The sequence below is a fragment of the Eretmochelys imbricata genome, chromosome 5, assembly GCF_965152235.1.
Source record: "Eretmochelys imbricata isolate rEreImb1 chromosome 5, rEreImb1.hap1, whole genome shotgun sequence".
In the NCBI taxonomy this organism is placed as follows: Eukaryota; Metazoa; Chordata; order Testudines; family Cheloniidae; genus Eretmochelys; species Eretmochelys imbricata.
The window spans coordinates 12,720,055-12,734,270 of NC_135576.1; the positions used below are offsets into that span (position 1 = coordinate 12,720,055).

At 41.2% G+C, this 14,216-nt stretch overlaps 1 protein-coding gene across 3 annotated transcripts in view; it reads right to left on the reverse strand.

Annotated features, from left to right (window-relative positions):
• Positions 1–14,216, reverse strand: part of EPG5 (ectopic P-granules 5 autophagy tethering factor) — an 86,258-nt gene that overhangs the window by 63,101 nt on the left and 8,941 nt on the right. Inside the window, exons 1-9 of one of the 3 annotated variants that reach the window (XM_077816636.1) lie at positions 12,558–12,670; positions 11,523–12,464; positions 9,093–9,336; positions 8,126–8,262; positions 7,429–7,536; positions 6,926–6,999; positions 3,023–3,131; positions 703–817; positions 50–200 (exon numbers count right to left, since the gene is read on the reverse strand). In XM_077816636.1, the coding sequence (XP_077672762.1) occupies positions 50–200; positions 703–817; positions 3,023–3,131; positions 6,926–6,999; positions 7,429–7,536; positions 8,126–8,262; positions 9,093–9,336; positions 11,523–12,281 (1,697 nt within the window). In that variant the 5' untranslated portion in view covers positions 12,282–12,464; positions 12,558–12,670. Of the gene's footprint in view, positions 1–49; positions 201–702; positions 818–3,022; positions 3,132–6,925; positions 7,000–7,426; positions 7,537–8,125; positions 8,263–9,092; positions 9,337–11,522; positions 12,465–12,557; positions 12,671–14,216 lie in introns of those variants that run through there. The other 2 variants (XM_077816635.1, XM_077816637.1) reach the window with 2 other exon arrangements.

Sequence of the window (14,216 nt, forward strand, 5' to 3'; positions counted from 1 at the left end):
CTGTCTGTGCAGATTCACATGACAGAGGAAAGAAAGCTGTTCCTCTTACCTGATAAGATGACCAATTCGTTTCACAAACTGCCTGTAGCGTGCTCTGTTAAATGTTTCCAGCCCCACAGCTAGAAGCTCCACTAAGGAGTTCGCAAAGGAAAAAATCTTCATCATCTCCTGAGGGGTTGTTTTTTCAGGGAAATAAACACCTACAAAATCAAAACACTGAAGCATAAGTTTCACAAAAATCAGAAAGTTACCTAGAAATTTAGAACTCAAAACACATTAGAAGCAATGAGGAATGCATTTCTATTCTGCTATCTATATGACTTATTTCATACAACATGAATACCATTTTATAACAAACAGATTCACAGTAGATTAAAATCTAATTGTGCAAGTACAAATAATTTATGTAAGTTACAAGATCCCCTGCAGGCAATCTCTTCAGGTGGGTGGACAGAGATGGAGAAGCTGATGGAGCACAAGGAGTGAGTGGTTTATAACTCATAGGCCAGGGAAAAGAGATGGGATCTGAAAAGCAGATCTACTGCTAGTTACCAAAAAGGAACTGTTTAACAGATCAGAGTGAAAGAAAGAATAAAATCTAATCCTTCAGAATACACTGGAAAAATAGAAGTCCCTGACATGTTTAACATTAAAAATCATTCCTTATCCCCTATAAGTCTACATATTTAGCAGCCAATTCACCTTTAGAGTTAAACCCAAGAAAATGATGAAACAGTTCATGAAATGGAAACTGTGACAGGAGGACAATCAAGTCATCTTCCAAAAGGAGAATCCAGCTAGTTTCAGGATCTTCATCCTACAAAAAAAAAAAAAAAAAAAAAAAAAAAAAAAATCAGAATGGATTTTATTACCTTCCCCAAGGGTGGAGGGAGGGAGGGAGACAGACAATGAATGGACCTGACTATTGTACTATCTACCTCCAGTTTTCTTTTGAAGGGAAGTGGGGGGAGGGTAGAGAAAGAATGTAGAAAAGGGGATACTGGTCTTCTTCCCACTCCTCACTGTGACCCCTGAACGTCAGTGCCAACTGTCATGGTGCACAGAGGGGGTGCATAGGGGCTATAGGAATCTCTTGAGGCTATGTGTGTTCTAGTTCACCAAAGAACGTCATGTAAGATTTCCAATAAAAGTCTATATCACTCTGGTCACCAATAACATTGACATTTCTGTACAGGTACTATGTAAGCAGTTATGTACATGCACTAAAAATTGTAAGGTCAGGGTTTAGGGACAGGTTGCCAGCCAAGGTGAAAAACTAGTTTCCTGTCAAACAAGAAATGTTTTATCTAGACGGCTGTTTGAATGTAAACTAAGTAGAATATACTTCACAATGAGTCTCCTATCATCAGTCTGAGCTGAATGCAAATGAAGGATTGTGGGGACTTCAGAAAGAAACTAACATGAAGAGAAAGAGCAATGGCAAGAACCGTATCTGAAGGTGCACATCAAAGGCTTGCTCAACTATATTTGTGGGGGCAAAGAGGACACCCTGTCACCCTTCACTGAGGAAGGACAGTGATTCTGCTTTACGAAAGGTCTCAGTAAGGCTTGGCTGAAAATGCTGGAAAAAACCTTGGGCAAGATAAACTTCTGTAGACAATGATTTTATTTTATATGTAAGCCTTTGTTTCCAATATTCTTACTCATTGTCAATGGAGTCTCTGTTCTTCGGTAACCAAAGTTATTCTTGTTTTCACTATAAATATACCTAAGTGCTGTGGTGTTAAGCAAAGCAGTGATTTTGGGTTGACTCTTACAAGTTAGTGTGTACGGTTCCCTTGTGAACAGCAGGGCCTGCTAATTCTGCGTGTGTCCAATGGATAAGATGCTGGGCCCTGCAGGGAACACTCTGAGGACGGAGGAGGCAGGGCGGTGTAGCGGAGAGGGTTTGGTGTGTGCCTATTGTGTCCTGCAGAGGCCTGGAAAGCAGTGCTTGTGCTGCCAGAGGCCGGTGGTTTCAGGGAACTGACCCACAGAAGGCACAGACAAGACTGCTCAATGCTAAGGGCAGGTGCAGTGCGGTACCTCACAACACTGGGCACGCCTAGGAAGTATCACACTCACAACGTACTTTTCATTCCCCTTCTCTGTGTGTTCCTATATGACAGCAGCCATCAACTATAAAGAAGTGGTAGATACCATCTTTAAAGTAAGAGGGGAAAAACATCATAGCCCCCAGTACAGTAATATTTCCATGATGACTGAAAGGAGGAAAGTTCTCAAACGGGTATCTATTTCCACACTATTAAATAACAAGGGTAATTTTAAACAACTATTTTTAGAACAGTCTATTCTATCTCCCTCCTTCCCAACAGAATACCTCAGGTAATTTAATCTCAGATTTATATTACTGGAAATGTAATACTCTAGGACAGTGATACTCAGACTGCGGCTCAAGAGCCACAAGTAGCTCTTTAATGGGTCTCCTGCAGCTCTTTGCAGAACATGGTATTAAAACAGTGTGATTTAATTATTAACCAATCTAAATTATTAACCACTCAAGATACTTTTATTATGTTATTAACCAATGTGTTATCAACTTGCATTAAGTTATTTGCTGCGAGAATTTTTTATAACTAAATATTGCCCGTGATACTGTTTAAAAATGAAGAGTACTATGGTAAATGACACATGAATGCATACTTGTGTGGCTCTTTTGGGTAATGTTGATCAGCGGTACTGGAACAATTTGTATAATGGGGGTGCTGAGAGCTATTGAAGCAAACTATAAACCCTATATATAACTGAAAAAACTTCAAGCCAGGGGGTGCAGTAGCACCCCCAGTTCCAGCACCTATGATGTTGATTGCTAATTTGGCTCCTGAACAACTGAGGTCTCAGTATCACTGTTCTATGATGAAGGGAATATAAAATTTATTGTTTGAAATGGAAATCCATTACAGGAGAATATTTAATTTTTCCCTCCTCCAACCCTTCAGTAAGACCCCTACAACAGGCTTGAGCACAAGCATTAAGCAGAGCTGTTTAGTTTTAAAAGTACCTCTTCTCCTCCCTCATCCACTAACGTCCAGTTCCCAGATTCCTTCCCAGAGGAGGTGGAGGATTTTCTTTCACTTGGTGTCATGTGGCACATGAAGTCTGCTCGATTTCTGGGGAATACAAGTTTATTTCATATGAAAGCCAGGCTTAAGTAAATTAGAGAAAAAAAGTAAACATTCGAGATTTGCAGTCCAACTATTCTTCTTGTTTTAAAAACCCCTTAAAACTCACACAGGAACAAGAAACTAACAAGGTTGCCCAATGCATCAAGTGTGGAACAAGTTACCAGTCAATAAAAACTCATACTCAAGTTGATTACCAATTTAATGAGTTGATTTATGTACCATACCCGGAAAAATGTAAACTGCTATCAACCCTTGTTTGCAAGACGCCCATTCTAAGGGACACTGCTGTTACAATTTACAGCACACGCATTGCTGGGTACCTTTGTGAATCCATAATAAACAAAATGGAAAAAAAGAGACAGCTTATGCCAACCATTGACAAACATCTGCAGGTGAACCAGGGGCTGAAAGTTACACTGATCTCACAGCCAGTATTTGTTATGGTCAGTCCAAAAGCAGTGACAGTGATTAATTGTATTGTGGTAGCACCTAGGAGCTCCAGTCACAAACTAGGATCCCACTGTGCCAGACACTGTACAAATACAGAACAAAAAGATGATCCCTGCCCAAAAGATCTTAGAGTCCAAGTGTAAGATAAGACAACAGGTGGATACAGGCAGACAGGAAAGCACAAAGAAATAATGAGACAATGTTGGTGAGCATGATGGGCAACGGTTTAGCACCCACTGCCTAATCGTTGTTAAGTTCTTTTAAGCATCACAGCAACAGAGAGTTTTAAAGAGGGATTTGGAGCATGACAAGACAGTGAATGTTTTCAAGGAGTTCCACCCAAGTGTGAGGGGAAGCATGGGAGACAGCACAAAGGTGCATGTTTGAAAATTTAACAAGTGGGCAATGAAGGCTGGCATCATAAGGGGAAGGATCATCCAGTGGATCTGGGCACCAACCTAGGATCCTAATCTGAACTAGGTCAACTCCCTGCCCTACCAAACTTCCTGGGTGACCTTGGGCACATCACTTAGCCTCTTTGTGCCTCAGTTCCAAGTATGTAAAATGGGAATAACAGCACTGCCCAACCTCACAGGGATGTTGTGGGGATAAATTCATGAAGGACTATCATACTATGGTCATGAGGGCCATAAAAGTATCTTAGATGGATTGATCGATCATTGGCCAATCCAAGACAGGAGTCTATGTCTTGATAGTGAATGAAAGATGGCTAGAAGCGTGGTGATAGGCCATGAAGGGCCTTGAAAAGTGAAAACAAGCCATAAGTTCATAAATCAAAAGGACTATAACCAAATGTTTTATATACTAGCTGAAAGCTGGGACTCCTCCCGTGGCATGAAGCACTCATATCTAGCTCTGACAGCTAGTCACTGGACCTTAAACTCCTCATTCTGGTTGTCAAGGTTCCTTCCCCACTCTGAACACTAGGGTACAGATGTGGGGACCTGCATGAAAACCTCCTAAGCTTATCTTTACCAGCTTAGGCCAAAACTTCCCCAAGGTTCAAAATATTCCACTCGTCGTCCTTGGATTGGCCGCTACTACCACCAAACAAATACTAGTTACTGGGGAAGAGCTGTTTGGAAACGTCTTTCCCCCCAAAATACTTCTCAAAACCTTGCACCCCACTTCCTGGACAAGGTTTGGTAAAAAGCCTCACCAATTTGCCTAGGTTACTACAGACCCAGACCCTTGGATCTTAAGAACAATGAACAATCCTCCCAACACTTGCACCCCCCCTTTTCTGGGAAATGTTGGATAAAAAGCCTCACCAATTTGCATAGGTGACCACAGACCCAAACCCTTGGATCTGAGAACAATGAAAAAGCATTCAGTTTTCTTAGAAGAAGACTTTTAATAGAAATAGGAGTAAATAGAAGTAAAGAAATCCCCTCTGTAAAATCAGGATGGTAGATACCTTACAGGGTAATTAGATTCAAAACATAGAGAATCCCTCTAGGCAAAACCTTAAGTTACAAAAAAGATACACAGACAGAAATAGTTATTCTATTCAGCACAATTCTTTTCTCAGCCATTTAAAGAAATCATAATCTAACACATACCTAGCTAGATTACTTACTAAAAGTTCTAAGACTCCATTCCTGGTCTATCCCCGGCAAAAGCAGCATATAGACAGACAGAGACCCTTTGTTTGTCTCCCTCCTCCCAGCTTTTGAAAGCATCTTGTCTCCTCATTGGTCATTTTGGTCAGGTGCCAGCGAGGTTACCTTTAGCTTCTTAACCCTTTACAGGTGAAAGGAGTTTTCTTCTGGCCAGGAGGGATTTTAAAGGGGTTTACCCTTCCCTTTATATTTATGACACTGGTCATCATGTTTTTCTTCAGACTTCCATTTCAAGATTATTTTAGTGGCTATTAACTTGAAAGCCTCTAGAGACAGAATCCCATACTTTAGATCACCTAATATCCTGAAATACTAGTTTACAAACGGTGTACACGATTCATTAACTGTACAGGTGATGTCAGCTGATACTTCCACATCAAAAATGAAGTAAGGGGAAAAGCAACATAGTAACCAAAATGACACTATCTTAAGGTCTAATTTCTCTCAACCTGTCAGGGCCAGCAACATGTTGGTGAAACACTACACATACTGTCAGGATAACTACATCTTCTCTCAGCATCCAACACCGATCAGAAAAAAGAAAAGTTGATCGCTGTAAATTCATACTCATTTTAAGACACTAGATTCACGGCTACTGTTATTGACTTGAAATAGCTACAGTGCAACTATGCAAGGTTTCTGGGGACACCCAAACCCTGGCTCAGACTGAAGTCTGCCCTCGGGGAACCAGATCCTCAGCTGATGTACTTCAGTATAGCTTCAAGAAGTTCAGTGAAGCTTTGCAGATTTACAAGAGATGAAGGATCTGCTCCATGCTTTTCAATCTAGCCTGCAAACTCTGAGCACAGACGTCAAAATGTGTAGGCCAATTTCTTTCCCACACTGCCTCAGCCAGTTCAGCTTAGCATATAAATCCTTACGCACTGAAATCAAGGCTCCAACAGATGGTTGAAGTTTCAGTTAACTGGAGTTCAGACAATCCAGGCTTGACCAATATTAACTCTAAAAATAACTCAGTCCAGCTCTCTCCTTAGCCATTTAAAATATTTCTGTAGACCTTCTTCAGATCAATTAAGCTCAATAGCTACTATCTTGACACTCAGAAAACGAGTGGCTGTAACTCTCATAATGCAGTGAGCACACAAAAACATAAAACTTTACCTTTACTAAACTTTACCCCACACTAACCTTTACTAATCTAACAGAGCGGGGTAGGGAGGAGGCCACTCAAACAGGAGAAGATTGTGGTTTGATCAGATCATTTAATTTTATTTCATTTGTTAACATTGTCCTTGACGTCACTGTTTTCATCAAGTATTGCAATTGTTTTTTCTGACTAAAGTTAGAAGTATAGGGGAAAATATTAAACAGCATAATCTTTGCATGCAACAATTGTTCCAGACCTACTGACTCAGGAACTTCCTTTTCATCCATAACAATTGTTCCTCCAAACAGTAGCCAAGAACTTTATTTCAACGTTGAGAAGAACAATAGGGCTACTGCACATTCATCATGATAAACATTTAGCATCTGAGAATAGTGCTGAGGCTGTAAATAGGGGATGAGTGAATAACGACAAGGCTTTAGACTTAACTACCAGTTCACTGTGCCCATTTTGACAATTCCTCAACGTCATCTGAATATACCTAGTGCCACCATGTGTTTGAATATCCACAGATAAGCTTTTTCAGAACACGTGTACAAATTCTCTCCTTTCCCACTTACTTGACAGGAGACATAAGCAAGGCAAGAGACTGCATAAACTGAAAGACTCCTGATGGGTTATCCAAGACTTTGATCTGAAATTAAAACAAAATTTCAGTCTAAGCAAACCAGAATCCACAGCTGCTTAGTTTCAGCATCTACATAAAATCTCTGAATTTCCATTATGTGGCTTTTCCTTTAACTTCTAACATTAAAGAAAAATCTTGACAAAGCCCACTTGCTGATCTAAGAGAGAAACAAGTCTTCAAAGGAGACACAGCTTCTGCCTTTAGCTGCAGATCTCACTACAAGATTTGTAGGGCTGAAAATCCAGCCCACGAAAACCCCACAGAAAGACTTTGGCTCCTCTCCTTCCTAGGCCCCAGATTCCATATTTCTGGAATCTGCCAGTTACTCTAGTAATAGTCTTATGGTTTCAAGCAGGAGGGATACTCTTCTTTTCTCCTACCCACTCCAAAATCTCAGCCAAAAAAAGCAAAGCACACAGGATTAAACATTCACACCTGAATGAACGAAGCAGCCCATCTGCTAACACCAGCTGGGCAACGGAGGATGTGGTTTAAAAGGAAGAGGTGGTCCCCTGGACAGCCAACTCTTTGCAAGACTGACACCTAAACAATAAAGAGCAACATGTAAGGGCAATTTCAAGGTTGGCTCCTTCACAGACTTGTTAAAACCTGGCATTTCTATAATTCTCCTTCCACTTTCCAACACCCAATGGGTTTGTACAAAGAATGCTGTATCACCAAAACGCTGAAGGGGACAACAGTGCTCTTTTACAAGCAGGGGCCGCTGATTGATTTAAGAGCTACAATACAAAGAACTGATGTAGTGAAACTGAGTGATGAAAGATTACCAGATTGACAGCGATGAAACTCCATCTCCAACATGAGCTGAAGTACTGTGAGTTTTCCCCATGCTGCCTTATTAATGTGCTCTGTCCTATCCAAACCAACCACTTTGGGGTTCACAGGCTCCAGTCCTCTCAACACTTGGCCTCTCCATTGAGTCTATCAACAATTATCCTAGTGGTTTCAGTGATGTGGCCATTGTCTGCTAAGACCTGGAATGAAACCACCAAATTCTTTTCACCCAGGACACCAAACAGCAAGAGCAGTGGTGAGGTTTTCAGGGATGGCCACTGCGACCGATTCAGTTCATTTTAATATACAGCACTTACTCCACACACTCCTCCCTTACCAGCCTTTGCAGCCAACAGAGGAGGTCACTCTGGAACTGAGGATCTTCGATAACTCTGCGCGTGAAACCGAAAAGAATGCTGACACATTCTTTCAGGTGACCCAAGTCCGAGGAAAGGTTTTCTGATTGCTTAGAAGCTGTGAATTATAAACAGAATTAGAGCTCTGACGCTGCTGACTCTTAAGAGCCCTTCTAGGCTGACTAATGCCCTCATGGCTTTAGGGGTTCTATAGAAAATTTCTCCTTTGTCCTTTATATGTACAGGACAACCTCAGAGTTATGAACACCTCGGGAATGTTGTTCGTCACTCTGAACAAAACATTATGGTGGTTCTTTCAAAAGTTTACAACTGAATATTGACTTAATACAGCTTTGAAACTTTACAGAAGAAAAATGCTGCTTTTAACCATCTTACTATAAATTAAACAAGCAGAATTTCCTTATCTTGTCAATCTTTTTTTTAAATTCCCCTTTATTTTTTAGTAGTTTACATTTAACACAGCACGATATACTGCATTTGGTGTTTTGTTTTGGGTTTTTTTTTGTTTGTTTGTTTGTTTTGTTTGTTTTTTTGGGGGGGGTGGGGGGGTCCTCTGCTGCTGCCTGATTGCGTATTTCCGGTTCCAAATGAGGTGTGTGGTTGACCAGTCAATTTGTAACTCTGGTGTTCGTAACTCTGAGGTTCTACTGTATATTACATTAAATCCAAACAAATACCCTACTTCACTCTAAAACTAAGACACTAGTTTTTTAGAGTGGCTTTTTAAAACATCTTATAATCACTAAATAGCAACTTTGAGATAAAAATCTCTGTTACTTTAAGTTAAAGCCTCCCTTCTGCACCCCCCCTGCAGGCAGAACAACAATATTTTTCTGACACAGGCAAAGCCAGTGGCACTACATAGATCAGGTGTAGTATTCTGCATGCCAGGGACACCAGAGGCGGAAACTCAGATCGGGGACACACCTTGCTCTTGTTGTTGAACAGCCACAGATCTCAGCAGGGATGAGCTATTAAGCAATCCATAGATATAAGACTCCACCTGCAAGCGGGACAACATTGAAGTGTACGAGTGAAGCACCAACGTCTGATGCACGTGCTCCGCTTTGGCTTCAAACAATCTCTTTAGTTCCCCCAACACACTTGCATTCATCTCTACTGTCTGGTAGCGATGGTAGTCAGACACTTGGCACTGATCTGCACAGATACCCTGCAAAGAGAACAATTATTTTATGCGCTTTCTTTTTAAAGTGTGTTAAAAAAAATGTGCACTTACATGAGCTTTTAAGCCACAGATTTCAAAGCTCTTTGCAAAGGCGGGTCAGCAATATTCTGCGCACATAACAGATGGGGAAACAGGCCAAGACATTTTTGAAAGCAGATTCTGATTTTAGATGTCCAACTTGATTTTCAGGGGCACTGAGCACTGGAGTGGATTACTGCCCAGCACCTCTGAAAAATCAGGCCCTGCAAACCCAAGTACCCAAAATCAGAAACTATTTTTAAAAATTTGAGTTTCAGTGACTGGCCCAAGATCACGCAGTGAGTCAGTGGCAGAAGTGAGAATAAAATCAGGTCTCTCGACTCCCACCCTCACACCCAATCCAGCAGAGCACACCTGCCTCACAGCCTTGGTCCAGTCTAGTCGTAAAATGTATGTATAAAACATACAAAGAATTTCCAGGCCCACCCTGATCTTATTTTAAAGTCACAATTTTTCTAGACTCCAGCCCACCTTACATCAATTTGCCACAATATATTTTAAAATTATTCAGACTTGCCAAGAGTGAAAGGACTTTCCTCAAACTGAAAATCAGGTCATTGAGTGGAGTCTTTCCAAACCTCATCCGATGTTCTTTAATATAATGAAGCCATTATTTCATTCTGCCCATGTCATTGCTTCCTACAGCCATACAACTAAGTTTCAAAGCACACACTTATAAACTTTGGTTTGAAACTTGTTCACAGCACATGCAGGATTTTACACTAGGAAATCAGTATATTAATGTAAAAGTCTGTGGATAGAGTGTAGATGTGGTGTTTTGCACATAAAAATGGATAAATACTAAATTTAAGAGACTGATAAAATTCAATCGTAATTAAACTCTATAATGTTCATTTAGACCACATTCATCTAAAAAAAGAGTAATATCCGTACATTGGGGCCCTCAAGTCTCATCTAGTGTAGGAAAAATTGGACAGGGAATTCACCAGGCTTGTAGCTCAACTCATGGGAGCAAAAGAGGAAGTTCTCGAATACATACGGCTTACACATTCTTGCTATCTAAACTTGCTCTGGGAAGGACCGGACAGGGGTAAGAACATCTACACTGACTACAACTTCTACCACTCCTGAGTATCTCCCATTTTCCTTGTTGAAGACAGGGCCCTATAAGACCAACTCCTGCAAATCAGCATACAGCTGAAACATCAAGCTGTGTGATGGGGTTCTCCCGAGACATGGGCAGAACAATCCTTCCCCATTAGGCAACTGCAGAGCTACAAAGGCTATGTCTACAGTGCACTGCAGTGTGGACTACAGGGGTGCGAACTGCAGAGCGCACTGAAGTATTGTGCTGTAACTGCCCCACATTGAAGCTGCTGGTGCAAACTAGATGGTACCTAGTTCTCAGTAACACAGTCCTCTTGCAAACAGGACTATGTTAATATGAAGTCGGTACCTTCTTTTGAATGGGGTAGCTGAGCATAACACTTTGGTGCACTCTGCAATTCACGCCCCGGTAGTCCTCACTGCGGTGCAGCATAGACAAGCCCAAAGATACTTCAGGGCTGCAGTAGTAGCCACAAACAGGAATCTCTGTGCTGCATAAAGGAAGCAACACCCAGTGGAAGCGAATCTAGCCCCTCAGTCCCCTTGCTCCAAATAACCAGGCTGCTGCGCTGCATCTTCAAATCCTTCCAGAACCACTGTACCAAGACTATTGGACATGGAGTCATCCACACCCAGGAAGGAGGCTGGACAGAATAGGCACCATAATGAAGTATTTCGCTAACAGCAGAAGGTGATTCTAAGCTGAATTCCAGTTTTCATATTGCAATGCATTGGAACTCTCACTCCAATTCACTGCATACAGGAATTTTAGTATATCAGAGCTCATTGTAAGGGAGACTGCACTCCACTATATTAGTTACAAGTTTAAAATCAAGGATTCAGTGGAATAAGTATTTCTATGTAATGAACTTGACTTAAGCAGTGACAGGTTTATTTTCCTTTGAACAGAAAAATTAAAAAAAAAAAAAAAAAAAAGACAACATCCAAGGCAAATAAATCTCTCTGTACAAGCCAGCTTAAATACAGCAAACATCCACATTCAGCAGAGCACATGACTAGGATCATAGCCAAGCCAGGATCAAAAGCAACTTCAGTTACACCACCTTGACAGACTGCTGTTCCTCCTTAAAAATCCATAACCTGCCCTTGGCACTTTGGCAATCTGATGTCATGGCCTGTAGCTCAGCCTCAGCCAGCAAGAGCTGCTTCCTACAGCGCCAATAGTTCAGGAGCAATTCGTGAAACTCATGTCTATCCTGATGAGCAATGTTATCAAACTCCTCCAGGTAGGAATCAACATTCTCCAGCCACGAACACGGCTCAAAGATTTTCAGCTGCTCTTTGGTAAATGGCACTAGTTCTGGTTCAGACGGAATCTCTGGATATAGCCTCTCGTTATGTAATAGCGGTTTTACTGCGAGTGTGGTCAGTCTCGCTTGGGACAATTCAGCAGATAAATCGGGATACAAAGTTTTCAACCCGGAAGGTTGAGCACACTCTTTGGCTTCATTAGAGAGCTGTGACAGAACAGGTTGTGCCTCTAAAGAAAGAACAGGATTTGTAGCCTCTTGTATTTTCTCAGTTCCTCTGTCCCGTACAATTCCCATTAGTGACTGAGTGCAAGCAGCACTGCATTTAAAGGTACTTTCTCCTATGCCAGAGTTTTCTGATTGATTAGCAAGTGCTTCCATAATGCTCTGGGGTTTGTCCAATTTATTTCTACCATCTTCCTCAGACCACTCCCTGCATTTCTCATGCAAGAGACTAGCTTTGAATTCTTCTCCGTGTTTTAGAGGTTCTAGGGTAGCTGATCGGGATCCTTCATCTGCTATGGTTAAAGAAGTCAAGGAGATATCACACATATCATTCACATTTTTTCCATCTTCTACTTCATCACTGAGCCGAATCTCTGTAAACACTTCAGGATGTTCCACCTGCACCTTGCTAGCTCGAGAAGACACCTCTTGATCTCTAGCTTTGTTGGGGAGGAAGACCTCGTCCAAGTCCTGCTTCTGGGGCTCTTCAGTGCATTTTTTCTTTTTTTCCTAGAAACAAAAGAATAGACAGCGTATCAGGAATTTGACATTCATAAATGAATAACAAAAGAAAGTCAGCATTTGTCTTGCATTACAATGTACCTAAAGCTTACATCACCAGCCTATTTTCCGTAGTTATGAAGGTAAGAAAAAAATGCATATTTCAACTTGCATGCTGATGTGGAATACTTGGAGAGCCAGCTGCAGTCACTAGGCCCCTTGTTTCATTTAATCCACGAATGATAAGGGATTCTGCTAAACAGAGCACATTTTAAAGTCATCAGATGTCTATAGACCATGCCAAAGGTACCAAACACTGCACATGATCCCTGGTTAAGCAGATTGTGTTCCTCTATTCATTTCCTCTTTTTTGAACTCCTCTATTTCTTACTCAATGTCTTGTTTGGGAAGCAAGTAGGTGAGTTAATACACAGCATGAGAGAAACTGTGCAAGCTGTAACTTTCAGTCCCCACCATGCCTGACACACTCTCAGTCTTCAGCTTCCCCACCCCTTAGTCCCAAAAGATAGCAGCCCGTGCCCTATCAATTTCATTTCCCTGCTTTCATGTGCTGGAATGATGCCCACCATGTTGTTAATGAAAAACTGTCAGCATTCAGAGGCACAGACTGTCTTTGCGCTATGTGCTGTACAAATGAGTAAAACAATGGGGCCCTGATCTTTGACTGAAAAACCTCTAGGCTGTACCATAATATAAATACGTTGGAAGGTGTTTTTAATTTCACGGAAACATGCCTAATGGTCTTCAGTTCTGTAAGAGCTTATTTTCACAAAACCTAAATTTTCAGCTGATATTGCTCTTGCAATGTCCAATTAATTAAAGACTGACCCTGCGATGCAATCCATAACCGAGAAATTAGCAGTTTCACTAGGAATTATGTCACTTGGAGAAGTAGAAAAGCTGAATAAAATGAGCGGTGTGAATTTTAAATTGATTATTCCCTATTCAATTAACATTAGCTATTACTGAACAGGGATGCTTATGCTTGTGAGGAGACAAACAGCTGGCCTAGTCTGAAGTATATTTTTATGACTTTCTCACCAAAAGCACAAACATGTGGAATCATCACATGATATGACAATACAACCAGTATATGATACAAGCACTCCTGTGCAAACAGCTAAAATTCAGAGTTCAAAAGACTAAATGAGAGCAGAACTGAGAAAATACAGGGAAAGTTAGCTTATACTGCTCTAATTTCTCTATATTATGCAACAGATTGCGAAAATCATCATGTGACAAAAGTCAGAGAGAGGGAACTAACGAAGAGCTCTCAGTCCCTACTCAACACTGGAAAAAGGCTAAGTAACAAAAGTAAAGTTCTGAACATTTACTGACAATTTCTCACATTTCCTAGCAGAGCGGTTCTGCCTTATAAAGCAGCTAAAAGACAACAATAGATATCAAGGCCCCAGCTAACTTAGCATATTTGTTTTCACCCTCCCACTGAACACCTTTTAATCCAAACATATGCTTGCAGCTTCTTTATACAATGGCAATATATTTGGCTTGCTTTTGGATCCCACATCTCCCATTCTCCTGTTCTTCTTTCGTATGGCTTGGGTAGGTAGCAACAACTACAAATGTATATCTTAGCTTGACAGCCAGCACATTGCCCCAACAGTTAGCTGGTGAATGTCCTTCAGGCCCCCGGCAAAAGAACGAAGGGGACATTCAGATATGATGTGCTCTGTCATTTGTGCCTGGTGACCACAGTCGCATACGGGTGTTTGCCTCATT